This window comes from Anomalospiza imberbis, chromosome 10 (genome assembly GCF_031753505.1).
Source record: "Anomalospiza imberbis isolate Cuckoo-Finch-1a 21T00152 chromosome 10, ASM3175350v1, whole genome shotgun sequence".
Lineage (NCBI taxonomy): Eukaryota > Metazoa > Chordata > Aves > Passeriformes > Viduidae > Anomalospiza > Anomalospiza imberbis.
Window position 1 is genome coordinate 9511741 of NC_089690.1, and position 17527 is coordinate 9529267.

Consider the following 17527-nt stretch of genomic DNA (forward strand, 5'->3'; position numbering starts at 1 on the left):
ATTCTAGTGATAGAACAAGAGGAACGGCTTCAAAATGACAGAAGGCAGATTTAGATTAGATATAAGGATGAAATTATTTCCTGTGAGGGTGCTGAGGCACTGACACAGGCTGCCTGGCAAAACTGTGGATGCCCCATCCCTGGATGTGTTCAAGGCCAGCCTGGATGGTCTTCAGAGTCCCTTTCAACTCAAGCTGATCTGTGATTCAAATTTCTGCAGCACAAAGAAGGCTGCCTTTGTTCCAGGGGGTAGCACACTATTTATCTTAAACCTTCTCCACAGTGCTGGTCCTGCTGGCTCCGGCCTCGGGACACGCACAATCACAGAACTGTAAGGTCTGGGAGGGACCCCTGGCGATCATCCAGTCCAACCCCTGCCAAGGCAGGGTCACCTGGAGCAGACGACACAGAACTCGTCCAGGTGGATTGTGAAGGTCTCCAGCAGAAGCTGCTCCGGGTGTGAGCAGCCGGGGCCCCAGCACCACCCGAGTCCAAGGGTGGAGCTCCGCCGAGCAGCCCCAAAGACGAGAGCTCTGGACCCCCACTGCCTGCGGAGAAGCGCCAGCCAAGCTCCAGCGGCTCGGGGCCGTTCGGCCGCCGCTGACTAGGGCCGGGGCGGCTTCTTGCCCCCTCGACTGCTCCCCGCTGAGGCCTCCCGGGCCCGGGGAGCGCCCGCTCCCCCTGCCCGGTCATCCTGCGGCGCCTCCATCGCGGCCACGTCAGGCCCAACCGAAGAGTCTCCGCGACCACTGCGCACCCACCCTCGAATGAGGAAGGGCGCTGTCTGATTGGTCAGTAGCGCTGTCATTCCTGCGCCAGAAGGCGGGGCGAGGAGGGGGCAGCAGCAGCTGATTGGTCAGCACGGCGGCGGGCGGCCGCTGGCGGCCGCTGGGGTTGGTTGCGCCGGGCAGTGGCGGGTGCGCGGGAGGGAGGGGCGGGGGGTCCCGAGGCTCCGCTGTCACCGCCGCGCTCCCGCCAGGCCCGGCCCAGCCCCGTCCGCCCGCCCGCGGCGCGGCAGGACCATGTCGGCCACGGACGAGCGGGCCAAGGAGATCCTCCGCGGCTTCAAGCTGTATCCTCCGTGCGGGGGCCGTGAGGCGGCGCGGGGGGCGCGGGGATCGCCGCCCCGCTGTGGCGAGGACCCCGGGGCGGGAGGGAGGTTGCCATGGCAACGCGGTTCTCAATGGCGTCCGCCCTCCGGCGGTGGCGGGAGGGTCCCTCAGGGCTGGGACCGGCCCTGAGCCGGCTGGGGCGGGGGGACGGGGAAGGAGGCCCCATGATGCCGGGGCCGGGGTCCCGTCCCGGCCCTGCGGGGTGCCGCGGGTGAGGGGGTCCCCGCGGCCGAAGTCCTCAGCCGGGTGGCCGCGACCACCGCCCCTGCCCGGCGCTGAGAGGGGCTGGGCCGGGGGCGGCGGCCCCGGGCAGCCGGAGCCCCCCACCCGCAGCGAGGACAGCTTACGGAGGGCAGGTGAAGTAGCTGTGCGCCAGGAAGATCCGATCCCTTTCCCTCCGGCCTGCCCTTAAGCACCTCTGCTTGGAAGGGAAATACCTGCTCGTCAGGTGCAGGAGCAACTAAACGCCTTGTTCCTTGTCATACCGTGAGGTACTGGCACATGTGTTGGTCGTGCAGTGTCTTTTATTGCTGACGTATTCTGCGTGTAAATGCCTTTCTGTGCAGCTCGCTTAAAAACTTTTCATGTTGTGGCTTTCCAAAAGCATTCTGATTTTATGCCTGTGGTACCTGGATGTGAATTTAAAGGAAATGAGATAGATCTGGGCTCGGAAGAGAGGCGAGAGCCTTTGTGCACCTTCCAACCCAGGAATTCAGCAAAGCAGAGAAAGGCTTGACCTAAAGGCCCATGTTCAAACTAAGGGTGTGAGAAATAGAGTAGCTTCATTTTACATGTGGAATATTGTACTGAAGTAAATTCTTCTAAGCTTAGAAGGCAAATTCACGATTGCTATCTTGACCTTTAGACATCAGAATATTGTTATGAGTTGGTTTATATTTCTTTTTTTACAATAAAAAGGACAGAAGTGAAGGAAATATCCTCTTGATCAAAGCCTGTTATTTCTAAACAGGGTGGTGGGGTTTTTTTTGTTCTGTGAGATGTTCATAATCTCTATGCCAGCTGTAGTAGGATCTGATTTTCTAGGTTGGATTTAGACAGATAGCTTTTATCAAACTATAAGCAGATGCTTTTCTTAACTTTTTATCATTGCAGTCTCCCCCAGCTGTTAGTACTGCATCTGGTTCCTTTGCTTCTGCGCTGGCACTACTGACAGTTCTTTGTATTTATGAAGATGTAGAATTTTAGCTGTCAAAACATAAATTAAAAACCTTTTGTGCTGGCAATTAGAAGACTAAACTTCTGACAAGACCAGACTAAGCTGTTGGTAGAAGTGAGGAGTCCTTTGAAAGTTAAACCTAGGGAGCAAACTTTTAAGTGCTTTTTGCATGTGTTTGTACATAGTCTTTATTGGATAGCAGAATTTACATAGAGGCCTTTGTCCAACTCTGAATGAAATAATACTTTTTGCTGTTTGCTGTCTTAAAGAGAAAAAGCATTTTGCTCTTTGAGAGGCAGGATGTCAGACAACAAATTTTGATCTCAAGCAGCCATAGCATGGACAAGAAGCTTTATTAGAAGCACTCTGCAGTCTGTGTTCAGATCTAGTCTCAAGTCTAGTCTTCCTTTGTTTCTCCTTGCAAAAAAAAAAAAAAAAATTACTTCTGGCAGGACAGTTTAAGTCAAAATCTGGACTGCACTTCTCCAAAAACCTGGTAGAGTATGTTGAGAGTTGCCACAGGGGCTGTGTAGTGCAAAGTCTGACAAACAGGAAAGTCTGGAGGAGCATTTCATAACTGAAACTTTTAGCAAGTTGAAATAGTTGAGAAACATCTATGTTGCCTTTAGTAAACCAGGAGAGGCTGAGCAGACATTCTTCATTTGTGAGGAAGCCTTGAGACACCACACCATGCCCACAGGAAACTGCTCATGCCTGGCTGTGGCCACATTCCCTGCAAGGGAGCCATCAGCTCAGACTTCCCTTCCCTTGTCCAAGGGCAGGCGTCTGTTCCAGAGACAACTGCAGTTTAGAGATGCTTTATCTTCCAGCCACCCTATTGCTGTATCTACTCATTTAATTTATAGAAAGGAAGAGAGAAATGTGTTCTGAAAAACTGTTCAGCTTATACTTTGAGTACCTGAAAACTTTCTCCTCTGCTCCCACATGGGAGGGAGTTCAGCTTCACCAACTTAAGCACATCCTGCAACCTTGGCACTTCAAACTGAACCTGCTTTTAGCACAAGAGAGGAGCATGGCATTGCACCCAGGGGCTGTGTGTGAGGGATTCCTTGGGAGAGAAGAGCAGTTGCTAGGGCCAGAAGCATCACTGAGGAAGCAGGCTTCCAAACTAATCCCTAATTTTAACATGACAGCAGACGCTCGAGCTGGAAGTCCAGTTCACATTGAGTAATCAGAGTTTCCTCAAACAATTCTGTTTACTTGTGGTTCCTGAGAAGGGGTTAATTACAAGCTTTCCAACTCATTGGGGCACGCTGGATGATTGGGGCATGTGGAAATGAAATTATAGCTTAAATCCACCCTCTAATTTCAACGCAAAGATAGGTTTTCCTTCCTCTATGACACTAGTGCAGAAACATGTTGTGACTAATGTCCCAAAATCCAAGCCAGGAACATTTATTCCCTCTTCTCGTGGATTTTACTATTTTAAAAATATTAAAACCTAGGGAGATATATTTGATGCTTGCAGGAAAATGAGAATATTATACATTATTACACTTATCCTAAGAATTTTTGTGACACCAGTTAATACTGAACACTAACAGTCCAATAAATATGGTGCAGAAAAATTTTGAAAGCAGACAACAAACAGCTTGTCACTTGTTCAGGGGCAATATTTGCTAACAGAGCTTGTAAGTGTGTTTATCAGCAAACTGTCTGAACAGCAGTTGTTACACCCAACATAATATCTACAGGTAGTTTAGTGCTATGAAAATGCACTTGTTTGGCTACAAGCAACATCAGTCCAGGTGGTAACTGAAGATCCATTTGTGTGAAGTCGTAGCCAAGTCTTATTTCTGCAAGTATTTATGCACATCTGGTCCTGTGATCTCAAATGCATGAAATTAGATTATGCCTTTTTTTTTTTTCCCTCCCTCTGGAAGATGGGAGAGTTACTCTTGTCAAGCTACAGAAGGGTATTTTACTTGACCCTCACCCTTTCAACACATTCTTCAGATCTTGTTCTGTCATTTTATCTTCAGTGTGTACTATTACATGCATGTGTTTAGCATTCTTTATCAAAAGAAAGTAACACCAGTGATGTACTTCCCCAACAGTCAAAGTTCAGGATTGTTTTATTTTGATGGCTCCCCCTCAACAGTTCCCTTAACAATTGGTGGGTTGCCTCTTTACCTTTGTTCTGAGATCAACGAGCACAGAATTATATTTTCAAAATGTGCTAGAATAAGGACCCTGTAGATAGTTAACCCGTTTAGGTTGGTTTGGCAGCATTTGGAAAGCAACCATGCTGTAGATTAGGAATATCCAGTCATGGTTTGCAACAGCAGATTCACATCCAGCTCTTGAGGGACCACAAGTCCAACTTCTTTAAGTAGTTCTTTCTGTGAGGTTTCAGTCAGAACAGCAAGGAGGAGAAAACCCAAATGAGTTGGTTGATTCTCATAGGATGGTTAAAGTGCCACGTCTTGCCCCTCAACACAGGAGTAAGGACATTTGCTTTCTATTTTACATCTTACAAGTCAAACAAGATATCACCTTTTATTTGCTTCTGCACAGAGAAGTCTTAACAAAATCTCTGTAGTATTAATTGTCCTGTAGCTGTTTACCAGTTTAGGATAAGTTTTTCCATGAACTTCATTTTAAGGCTGTTTAGTAGCCCATTCTTCAGAAGTCTCCTGAAACAAGGTAATGCATTGAACATAAGAAAGAGACAATATTAACTGACTGTATTAACTCCAGAACAATTTAAGAGTTATAAAACTCATGTTTGTGGTCAGTGTAAATATACACCTGCAGCTCACGCACTCCAACACTTGCAGGTAAAACCTCTCATGTCAAAGGCTGGCCTACTTTCCTACAGTCCTCTAAGTTCTTTGTGCAACATTTTCCCAGCTCCCAGAGCTTTTTCCAGCTTTATTCTCACCATTGTTTTTCTGCCTAGGAAGTCTTTCTAGCAGAGCATTATTCTCTTTGAAAGGTGGGTAGAGCTGTAGTGAAAATACAGTTATACCAGAATCACTAGGCGTATCTATGAACTTTGTATTACTCTGCAGACAGGGAAACTTCCAACTTCAGCCTGCTCTGCTGTACACGCAGGAACTGAAGTCAATTACAGTCTTGTCCATCATTCCTAGAACAGTCACTGGAATTTTGAGCTAGTTTGATGCAGCATTCCAAAGTTGAGCAATCTAATTGGAAGCAACATTGAAATAAGTTTCCAATTTCATTGTTAGGCTGGCAGGTGTTTGGCAGCTTATTCATTTGAAATGCTTACCTGCTGCAGTGTTTACAAAACTAACAAGGTAGCAGCTTTAAATGGCTTAAAGATTCCCCTTTGTTTTGAGGTTTCCTCTGTGCACTTCTTCAGATCTCACTCTGTTAGACTCCTTGCAATGGAATAGAAAGGCAAACCATCAATTTCATGGGTTAAAAGGAGACACTGGCCAGCCAAAAGATGGAACAGGACTTCCCAGAAGCTGGGACGTGTACTCTGTAGAGACCCAAAGCAGAACTTGAACGTAGCTTGCTCTAATGCAATTTTAAAACACCCTGGAAAACATGAGTTTGTTCTCCCTCATCCATATTTCCGGTTTTTTGAACCCTCTTAACTTTCTACAGAACTTCATATACTTTACAAGCAAGAGTTGTCCACATTCCCAGTTAGTCTGACTGGAACAAATTCCCACCCTGGCAGCATTGAGAGATCTTTGTTTCAGAGACCAGAGTTTCACACAGAAGCTTTAGGCAGGTTGTAGTTGGTAGTTCAATGTCATGATAGTCAAGGTACCTTTACCATTGCAGAATTATTTCTAGCATCGACAGAAGTTCTGCACTATGCAGTGATCTCTACTTTTGGCATGCTAAACACAGAGTCATCATGTTTCTTATGACTGAATCATGAGGCACATCTGCAAACAAAGCAAGAACAGTTTTACGAGGTTTGGGTTTACCTGCCTGATTCCTGAGTGAACATCAAAAATGTCATGTCCTCCCCTTGTTAGCTTTCATTGAAAAAAGTGTAAATATTTAAGCGTGCTTAACCTGGGATTTGCATTAACTTGATATCTGAGCTACAGTCAATTGCCTACTTGTCAGACTTAATGGAATCCCTGTGTAGTGTTGGAAGTGGGGGTTGTGCCCATGGCAGTGGAAGGGGCATCACAGGATACAAATGAGGTGCCAGGTGCCACAGAGAATACATCTGGCATCAACTTAAAAGTGGAGGTTGACATTGGAGCTTGGGTTTTTCTTTTAAATCTGCAATATTGCTTTAGCACTTTGTAGTTACAAATTTATATCTGAGGTTTTTCCTTTGATCTCTCCAAAGCCTATCCATCCAGCATTTTACTGGAATTAAGGTTTCAGTATTTTTAATTGCTTGCTTAGTGCCAACCTAATGAAGTACTTAAAATAATACAGTTGTCATTAGCAAAATTATTTCCCCTTGTTTCCTTTGTATCATATTAAGATATCAGTTACTCTTTGCATCCTTGGAATTCATTGGTGCCTTATGCTTCAGCTGTTGTTACAGTATTTGAATTTCCACAGAGCAGAAGATAGTAATTTGATCCATCAAGTGAAAACTGGTAGAGCCTCTTCACCCCCCCCTCACCCCGCAACCCCTGCATTTTCACAGCCAACATACAGGATAAAAGCCAAGCTTCCACAGATATAGAGAAGCAGGGGAGGTATCCAAAAATCCTCAAATTAAACAGATACTGTTCAGAGGAGGGTTTTTTAAAATATCTATCTGATGTGGTTCTTGTGTCTCTGGCAAAAAGAGTTTTCTGTTAGATAAAGCTACTTTAGTGTGAAGCTGATTTGACTTGTTCTTACATGTTTATCTCTGAATTTAGGCTGATCCCAGAGATAATGTTGAGTCAAAATTTTACTTGAAATGTGTAAGACAGCAGGCTACGATATATCTTACATTTATGTAAGAAAAGCCTCTTCTACTTCTCTAAGTTGGGAAGTTAAAGCAACTTCAAATTTGAGCTCAGAGTCTCTGTTAAAGATAAACCAGTTCTTCGCTTACATCTAGCAGTCAGTATTTGTATAGAAGTGGGAGGTATGCTACATTCCCAGGTACAGGGAACAAGCAGAAAAGATCATGATCTATTAAGGTCCACATGGCAACACTGAATTTTGTCCTTTTTTTTCCTGCGTATTAGTATAGCAGAGTTTATATTTAAGCACATGAAAGGGGATTTTTGCACATCTGTTGCTTTCACATCTTAAGGAGCACATCATATGTTTATTCTAGATGTGCAATAAACTGAGTAGCAAGCACAGAATATTAAAAGCTTTTCTCAAGTGCTGCCTTTTTGTCCTGAGACTACATCAGGAGCATTCACAGAAGCAGGTTTGTCATCTGTGTAGCATCACTCCCTGAGCAGTTTGAGGGAGTATCCCCATGCACTTGTTGGGCATTACTGTGAGGTTTCCAAAGCCATTTGGCCTCATGCCCAAGCAGACACGGTAGAACTATTGGGAGGGTCTGTCCAGAAGACACCTGACAGCAACCAAGGTTCTCTTAGGAACCAGATCTCAACTGCACATCATTAAATTCTAGTTGACAGCCAGGATTTTCAGTTGTGATTATGAACTTGAGATTCCATTGTCATATTTCTCCTGAACAGAGTTCTCATTGTGACAGAACTTTTTTGTATAGAAGAGACTTAAGGGAAACAGTACCAGATTAGTTCTGTCATGAGTGAGCCTTTGAGTTGATTATGTTCATGACTAGAATTTCAGGCAGCATTCTTCTGGAAGAATGGCAGGCTTAGGTAAAAAGAGGAAGGAAAATAATTTTTTAATTTTCAGTCAGCATTTGGGAAAGCAGTGCAAAAAAGAATATTATTAAGTTTATCCTGTATTGAAAGGATAGTAACTAACAGTAGTAGTAGGAGCAGTAGTCTTCCATTAAAGATTGAGAGTGCAGGGCATTATACTTAGTAATTCTACAGAGGACTATTTATATGGGTTGGTCTGTATGCTACACTGTACATAACCTTCAGCTACTCTGCAGCAAGTCAGAAGCTTATTTGGTCCTTGAGACAGCTAATTATATCCATCTTTTCTTATTTATCAAGAAAGCAGGGAAGATCATACACTTTACTCACCAGTGAAAGCAGATTGCCTGCATGCCTCTTTCCTTCTCTTCACATGACCTAATTTAAGCCTTTTGAGAAGGAAGGCTACACATTCTTGGAGTCAAGAGTTCCTCTGATGTTTTAAGTGTCAGAAACTTCTGATCAGGGACAGCCTGCTGAGGAAGCAGGGAGTTAATGTCAAGTCACTTTGTTTTGGAAGGTCAAAGGAAATTGTATTTCAGAAGGCAATGGAAAAGCTGGCTATTTGCACGACTTTAAAGAAAAAAATTATGTATGGGAAAATTCTTACAGAAACCCTCACTAAGGGGGCCTCGGTTTTGATTCAAGTGTTGGCATGGACTGTTGCTAACTCTGCTTAAGGGAGTTCTGCAACACCCTCCACTGGTCTTGAAGGAAGTTTTGCAGAGAGAGAAGGGAGAGGAACAACCATTATCCCCATTAATGTACTGCCATGTGGTTAAATAGACCAACCCATCTGGAAATTGGACACCAAGAAATACCTACCAGCCTTTAACACAGGTGGATCTTCTGAAGGTACTTTAGATATTTCACTTCAAGTATAACTCTTTAGAGTAGATTTTAGTGCATTAGACTACTGGCCTGTCAGTTAGAGTCCAACTTAAGATTTCACTGTTTCTCTAGTAAAGTTGCTTCCTTTCCCAGAAGCTGAAATAAAGAGGGGAAAAGTCCTTCTGTTTGTTATTTTGCTTGAACCTTGGTAGCCTTAAAGTGAAATTTTAAAACAGCTCAATCCAGGAAGTGGCACCCTGCTTCTGAGCAAAGAGGACATCCAAAAATACCTACTCTTGCATTCTTCCTGCTCCATGCTTCTGTCACAGCAGCTGTACAGAGCATGGGTTACCATCCCCAGCTGCTTGTTGACTCATTTTTAGAGTCACTAGCCAGGCTGCTCAGATGAGCCCTGCAGCCTCCTGCATGCTGGCTTCAACAACTTCAGTAGCAGGCTGAGGAGCAGGACCTGTGCTGGTTGGCAGTTTTACCAGCAGCTCAGATATTCAACTTGAGGGAGAAAGTAAGAAGCAGCTGGGGAGGGCCGTAAGCAAAGTTCTCTCCAGGCACTGCTGCTGTTGGATGTTATGCCCACAGCCTCAGGTCAGATGAACTCAGTGTAGCCTCTTGCTATGTTCTCCAGCACTCAGCACCACCTTACCTGAGGAGGCTTCTCACACACCATATTTAGTTATCCAGCACCAATTCTAAAAACCTAGCTTACCATTATTAGTTGAGCATTTTAGCTTCAAATTAGTAAGTCTGTGGTCACGTAATTTCTTTTAAGAGAAACGCATTTGAGATAACCTCAGTAAAGTAGTGATTTTCTCTTTGCCCTTGACCTGTGCAAGAAATCCTTAGCATTACTGTGCTGCATGAACAGTTACTGCCTGGTGACCAGGCAAGGTCACAAACAGGGTCTGGAACCATGCAGCGAGTGCCATTAAAGGCTCTATTCTGTGCAGCTCTCAATGAACCAGACAGAGGAAATCATTGGCTGAAAACCCCATGCAGCCCTGGAGAGCAAATGCGTATTGTTTTTAAATACTCTTTCCAGAAAGAGACAGAGAAGCCAGTAAATTTCTCAATCCCATTTGGGCTGTTCATTTATGGAACCCTCATTAATCCACCAGGCATCATTACAGTTATATTGTTGCCATTAAAACACAGTATTTAAACAGCTCCAAAAAGGAATTCTTCTTTGTGGTTCCCCCTGTAATTCCTTCAAAGGGAACTGCATTATACTGCTACCACACTGACCTGAAGGATTAGCTTCACAGGAAGGAAGACGCACTGGCTCCCTGGTTTTCCAAGCATCTTCCATTCTACCCCTGGAATAAGTTCCTTTCCTCTCACCACTGGGAATCCCCCATGACCACCTTCTCCCCATCTACACAAATTAGAGGGGAGGTATTAACCAGGCAGCTGTAGCACAAACCTCTACTGCTGATTCTTCAGCCATACTGCCCTCTTTAAAGTTCTCTTTCTCATATAACTACAGCCCTGCCAGTGGCCAGCTGAAAATGTTTCACACTTCATGATGGTCTCTTGCATTTGTTTGCACTGATAAAACAGTACCTTGATTTCCTGCTTAGTAACATTGTCTACATCATTCCTAGTGTTGCCAGTTTTGAAATAGTAAATGCAGTGCATGAGGCAGTAGAATGTTTGGAAAAGTGCAAATTCAAATAAAAAAGGACTATATTTTAATGTAGGCACACCTGTAAAGGGTGCAGATAATTGCAGGTTTTCAGCTTTTTGTGTCTAACTTCTCCACATTGGCATTCACCTTAACATGAATGCTTATGAAGTCCACAATTTGAAACACCAAAATAATATTTTATAAACATATGTATCCTCTGTAAGTTTAGCTTTCCAATAAGTAAATTTTTATTTTCTTATTATTAATACCTATATTGAAAGAATCAGCTTGTGAATTACAGCTGATTGTATTTATCCATTCTGTCCTTTTTCACAGCAGAAATAAGATATTCCATTGCTTGAGCTGAAAAATATATTAATATATTTTTATTGAAATTGCAAACATCTGATTTAATGTATTTTGAAAATTTAACATACAGCAACATGCATGTTAAAATAATAAAATTTAAACCTTAGGATAAACATAACTGTAGATTTTATTAGACAGTGAAAGCTATAAGAGCTGCATAGAAGCAGAGTAGAATAATAAAGGTCACTGCCTTTTTTGTCATTTCAGTGGAAGTTTCATTACTCTGTCTCCACAATAATGTTGGGGTTTTTTTTTTGGTTTTTTGTTTTTTTTTGTTTTTTTTTTTTTTTTTTTTTTTTTTTTTTTCTGAATTCCAATGTATGCTAAAGCAGAGAGATGCAGGTTTGGGCACAGACCCTCTGTCTTCCAGATCATGGTGGTCCTGGTGACATGCTCAGGGGTTCACATCAGTGTAGGTCATGTTACTGGAGCTGGAGAGGTTGATCAAAGTAATTTTGGAGAGGAGGTATTTTGCCTCCTCTCAACAGGTTTGGAACTGAATTGTTTCCTTGTACTTTCCGTGTTTTGCTGTAATGCTTTTCCAGATAGCTCTCTCTCTTTTCAGACTGCCATACTGTTGAGCACTGTGTAAAATGTTGGGATGGTTAAATTGTCAAATCACTAGTCCACCCTGCCAGTTGAAGCACTGCTCATATTCTAGAAATTCCTAAAAAAGCACATTGGTTCTGATATGGAGTCCTTGTTTTTTGAGAGTCCTTGTTCTTTGCATTCAATCTGCATAAATCCTCATTTATTCCTCCTCTTTGCATCCACTTTGAGCAGCCTCTGGTCCATTTACAAGATTAGTTTCCTCTTGCAACTGCCAATCATTCCTTCCTGACTGTATTTTCATTTTGCTTTTATTCTCCACTTGGTCTATATGTTCTTAAGTTTTCCTCCCTTCCTCAGAAGAGACAAGATAATGAACTTGTTTTCCTTGAATAATCACAGTCCTGTCAGTTTTAAGTGGAAAACCAAAAATTGTTTGATCTGTGTTTGCATCATGTGATCATGCCTGCATAGTACTCCAGAGATAAAACCACTTCAGTGTCTCAGATCCATGACTTTTCTTTCTCTTATGTATTAAATAATTATATCTGATTCTCACTTTTGTCTTGTCCTCTGAGATTAGAGGGCCACTAACATCCACCTAAGTATTCACATCCTTACCGACTCCCTCAGCTTGGCATTGAGGGTGTTCATAATCATTTTCTGTCCGTTTGTGCCTGGAAAAACAGGGTAACTGGCAGTGAGGATGCTCTAGTGAGGATGCTCTTCTTGTTTAGTCAGCTCTTCTGGCTGTGAGGGTTGTACAGTTTGCAAGGCTAAAGCATGCCCACTTCTCATGCAGACATAGTCCAAGTTAAAAAAACAACAAGCAAAATTGAAGTATTTGTAGCTCCAGTGACATTCAGGCCAATACTATCCACAGGGACTGTATACCAAGGAAGCATTTAAGCTAATGCCAGGAAGAGTGTGGCTTGTTCCTCTGCTGTGCTGTGTCAGCAAATAGGAGATTGGCATTTGTCATTGTGGACTTTATGAAAGTGCTTGTTGTAGCTATTTCTCTGGCTGATTTGAATTTTTATTTTGTTTATTAGGTGTAGAGTGTGAGTGCCAGGGCTAAATGCTGTTTTATATAAAATCTCAATAAGATTAAATCCCCTTGCCATTCTATAATTAATTTCAAGGATATTGTGTTGTTTTCCCAGAGAACTTGTGGTGATCTCTAGGTGCATTCCTGGTTATAGAACAACTCTGGATTGAAACAGTGAGGGATGTGCCCTGTGTGAGATACTGTGGGGCAGTTAAAGGTTGCAGAGGTTCAAAAAAAGTATAAACCACCTTTAGGAGAACTGAGTGACTTCTGCTCTACCAACTCCAGCATCACGTTCCTGCCAGAACAGGTCCACTGGGCACAGCTGGGAGACTGAACAAAGCAGCAGTGCTGTCTTCAGCCGGTATTACTTCTGCTGCAATTGTTAGTTTTCACTCCTGTCATAAATAGAAGCCCTTATAGACTAATTACCAGATGTACTGCAGCAGTAGCACTTGTCCCCTGAAAGCTGCAATTGGCATTTGTTTTCAAAGCTGTGTAAAGAGGATCTTTTTGGGATATCATTAATTTTTGTCTTTCTCCAGCATTGCTTGTGAGAAAGGGCAAAGGAGCCCACCTGGAAAAGGAAGTTCAATTGTCTGGCCTATTTTTCTGAATAGCACACTGAGCTGTAATCTCACCTTGAGGGAATACACACCATCTTTATGCCAACTGGCTTGGGCAATATGGAATTTGTTGGTGCCAGGAGTTCTTGAACAGATGTAGCTCCACAGTGTAAATGTACTGCACTGGGTAAAGCACTGTCTGTACTTTTTATTCCCAGTATCAAAGAAGAGGTGGCTACGTTGTTGGAAAAACCTCTAGTCTAGGTAAAACCACATTGTTCACATGCTTAAATTTTACCCCAGTTTAACCATGTTGGCTTGATTTCCCCACTGTACATCCCTTTATCCCAGTTCCAAGTCACTTCAAAACTTTGGAATTGTACTCTCTTGGTGGAGAATAAAAACATTCAGGTAAAGGTTAAATAAGGGATAGTTAGCTCAACTCTAAATTCACTTGATGCATTAATCTGGATTGACTCGACTGTAGTGACAAATTCCCAGTTAATTCAATTGCCAGAGAAAGGTACTGTTTAAAAATTAACATTGTGTTGAAGAGGTGTTCAGTAAGGGGAGTTCAGACAGAATCAGTTCAGACTGCAGGAGAAATCCAGTGCTTGACCTTTTATTCCTGCTTTCTCTTGAGACTGCCAACAAGAATCTCTGAAGTGCTCCCTTTACAATTGATTTTGGTGGTGTGAACACCTGCCTTTTAACAATTAGCATAAAACTCACACGCTCATTTCCTGGAAGGCAGGAGCTATCAGACGTAATGACTGCAGGCTTTATTGATCTGATGGGGAGAATTTGGAGTGCTGACACATAGCCTGAAGTTTCCATGGCCCAATAAAAATCCCTGGGTCCCTGAAGTCCTTTGCACAAATGAATTCTTCCTCTTTTACAGACCTCTCTGAAATTGAGACAAATCTGTCTGAAGACTGAGCTACAGATTTTCCCTAAATGTTTTTACAAAGTCTTTTTCAATAGTGATTTTTTTTGCTTTGTTCTGTATAGGTGGAAACCCCACTTGACAGAAACACTGAAATATCCCCTGGCCTAGTTTCTGTTCTCAGAAGCAGAACTTACAGTATTCCCTCAAACACACTTTTATTTCTGCTCTTTCCTGATTCCCTGGAAGAGCAAGAGACCAAACAAAAGCAGCTTTATATCAGAAATGTAAAATGTCAAGGACAGAACTCTCTCTGTCAGGACAACCATCTGTCCTTCATGTGAAAGACACCTGTGAACAGCTCTTGATATGAAAATGCCTTCTTCTGTGTACCAAACATTCACCAGTTATGTAAGATTGCTGGAGAACAAGAGTGTCATTTGAATCCCTTAAAATGATGGGTCATGAAGACTTTTGTGGTAGCTGAAGTTGCTTGTATATCCAGAGTTAAGGATATCTGCTCTCCTGTGCACAGAGGGGTGTTTTAAGGGCAGCTCAGAACAGGGTCTCTCCCCAGTAACAGTGCAATGTGCTTGTAGGCACTTCCAGCCTTTGAGCAGTTAACCAGAAGTAAGAAGTCATTCAAATGTACAAAATCCTTGATTCTGCCTTGGCCAATCTTCTGCTGAAGATTTTTTAAAACCACAGTTCCTCCTGGTTGCTAAATTTGATGTTCAAGGACCTGTGTCAAAGTCCTTGCTAATACAGGTCTATCTGTTGAATTGTCATGTCTTATATACTAAATCTGGGGGATTGTTTTTTTGGGTTTTGTTTCATGAAGACTGAGGAAAAGAATTAAATTAAAAGATGGAATATATATTTGTTCTTCGTGGAACGTTTTTTGCCAACAGAAATTACAAAAAAATTCTTGAGTAAACAGTATCCACCTGAGAGGTAACCAAGCTAGCAGGGCTGTTGACTGCTAACACACTAATCACCTACTTAATGTTAATATATAGCAGTACAGGAATGATTAATAGGAGGCTTTACAAACGCAGGTGTCTGGGTAGTACCTACATCCTCTGTGTGTGTGCACGACGTGGTGCTGATCTCTGACATGGGCAGCAGTCCAGAGAAACAGCAGGAAGAACCTGATGATGTTGAACTGCTGGACTTGCAGTGGTGCCACTGTACTGTGCCTTTTTTATCCTTGGAAATGGAACAAATAAAGGCTCTCTACAGAGAGGAAGCCTGGTTGAGTTGCTTGGAGTTCAGGCACAAAGAATCCAGAAGAATTTTTGCACTATTGAGAATAGCAATAGTGGGTTTTGAAATAGAGCTCTTTTGGATTAATAAGGGAAGCCTTTATGCAAAGTATTACTGTAATTGCAGTTCATGTTCTGATTGCCTTATCAGGGGAGATGCATCCTCAATGGCATCTTTGTCTTACAGTGGAAAGAGATAAAAAATAAGCAATTAAAGCAGACTACAAATCTGAGCATTCAGCTTTGCACTTCTAGCTAAGATTATTGGTTTTTTTATTAAAAAAAATTATTGCTGTGGTCTGTATTTGCTTTGTAGTATGGCTAGACTGCTAACAAAAGAAAAATTTTCTCTTTTTGTTTCAACTGTGATCTTTTCTCTCTTCCTGCTTCTCACCCTAGAGCAGTCTTTTATAAATGTGCACATAGAAATTTGAGGTTAATTACCTCTGTTGTATATTTGGGATCCTTGTTATTGCAATAAACCTTGTAAAGAATTACTACAGAATCTGACACTGGTAATTTCAAAAATAGGTGGACTTTGCTTTGATTGTGTATCATCTGATATTTTAGTAGTGAATAGTATATTTTTATGAAAATGAAAAACAAACCCCTTGCTCCCTCTTTTGTGGTCTAGTGCCACCTAGACTTGGGTAAGTCCAACATTAAATTTGTATCTCCCAGGAACAGAAGATTCCCAGGGGAAAATCAGCAGATATCTTTTATATAGTGATAAAGAAATATATTTTCAAAAGAAAATGGCATGGGTCTATCCTGTAGTACCTCATAACAGCAGTCTAATATTAGTAGAAGATTAACATTATTCAGTCATTTAAATGTCAAATCTTTATTGCAAACCAGCATAGATTTTGAGTTAAATCTCAAAGACTCTTGCTTTCTAGATTTGTGTGTGTGTGTGTGTGTGTGTGTGTGTGTGTGTGTTGCTTAATCTCCCTGGCCAGTACAGGGGATGTTGTGATCTCCTATTGAAGACGTCACTCTGAGAAGATTGGAGTAGAGGAATAAATAGAACAAGTGCTAGAAAGCCAAGCAGCTCATCCTGGTTGAACTAAAATGCACTGCACACAAACTGCCCACCCCAGTAAAACTCAGTTCCCATTTTGTAGAGTTTCTAACCAGCTCATTTGAGGCTCGGCTAAGTACGTTTGCATCGGTTTCTGAAATGTTGTTTTACCTAATTGTGCAACTCAGTAGCCAGCCAGTATTTTTTACAGGTTACTCCTCTGGTGGAGAAAGCAGACAAGGGCAATAGCTCCCAGGGGGCAAAGAGGCTCAAAATTTTTCTGGTGAGGTTCAGTACAGAGCTTGAGCACCTAAAGTCCTACTGTATCTGGGCTGGCTGTGTGCAGCTCCATCTCGTTATCATTAGCCTGTGCTCCTGACCTGTGCACCAGAGTTAATGTGGGCAGGGGCTGCCAGATCTCTCCAGGCTGATTCTGTGTCTCCAGGTGCCAGGGGTACAGTCACAGTGTGTGTCCATGAGACAGGTTTGCTGCTTCTCCTTGGAGCTGGCCTGTGTGGAGCAGTAGGGCTGTCAGATGTTTAGACACCCTTCCAAAATGGAGGAGATCCAAAAAAACAAATACATCTTTCTTCATGGCATTTTGTGAAAGGAAGAATGGAGCCCAGTGTTTAGGAGTTCAGTGACAGGTAGCTGGCTAAGATTTGAAGGCTTGCCTACTGAAATGTTTTAATTGTGATAATAAATTGCATAACAAGAATTGTGCATTGCACAAGAATGATTGAAAAATGAGTCCTTGCCCATACTCAGCAGGATCTGGTGAGGCTGGAACTACTGGGAAGTTTTTCAAGAGAAGTTAAGTTAGGAAAAGCTTGCTGCTGGAACTTACTGCTTTTTTCCAGAAGTTTATTTTATTCCAGCACTGTGCTTCGTCTTTGTCCTCCTCTGATCCCGATAGATTCTGAAAGAATGTAATGAAAAAAGGAAACAAGGCAGGATGCAACAGCATGGACATTTCCACACAGTCACTGCTTGCAATCCAGCTCTGGGAAGCTTTAGTGGATATGGAAATAACTAATCCAAAGTACATTTCCCTTCCAGTGCAAGGGAGTATCTCAGTGTCGCAGGGCCATTTGTGGATCCTTGTGGAGCTGGTTGGGCATTTGTTCTGAAAGCACGACTCTGCCTAGCACAGAGTTTATTTTTAGTATTTTAACCAAACAGCTTCAAGAGTTGGAAATTTCTCTAAAATTCAATTACTCAACCACTGTCATCCAGTGTTCAAAGAGTCTGACTTGAGGCTGATGGTGGAGTAATGGGGGTACCAGGC

At 42.7% G+C, this 17527-nt stretch overlaps 1 protein-coding gene across 1 annotated transcript in view; it reads left to right on the plus strand.

Annotated features, from left to right (window-relative positions):
- Positions 1-903: 903 nt before the first annotated feature.
- The window catches only part of PDE6D (phosphodiesterase 6D), a 34757-nt gene continuing 18133 nt past the window's right edge, over positions 904-17527 (plus strand). Inside the window, exon 1 of the mRNA XM_068200548.1 lies at positions 904-1071. Within this exon, the coding sequence (XP_068056649.1) occupies positions 1022-1071 (50 nt within the window). The 5' untranslated portion in view covers positions 904-1021. The remainder of the gene's footprint in view (positions 1072-17527) is intronic.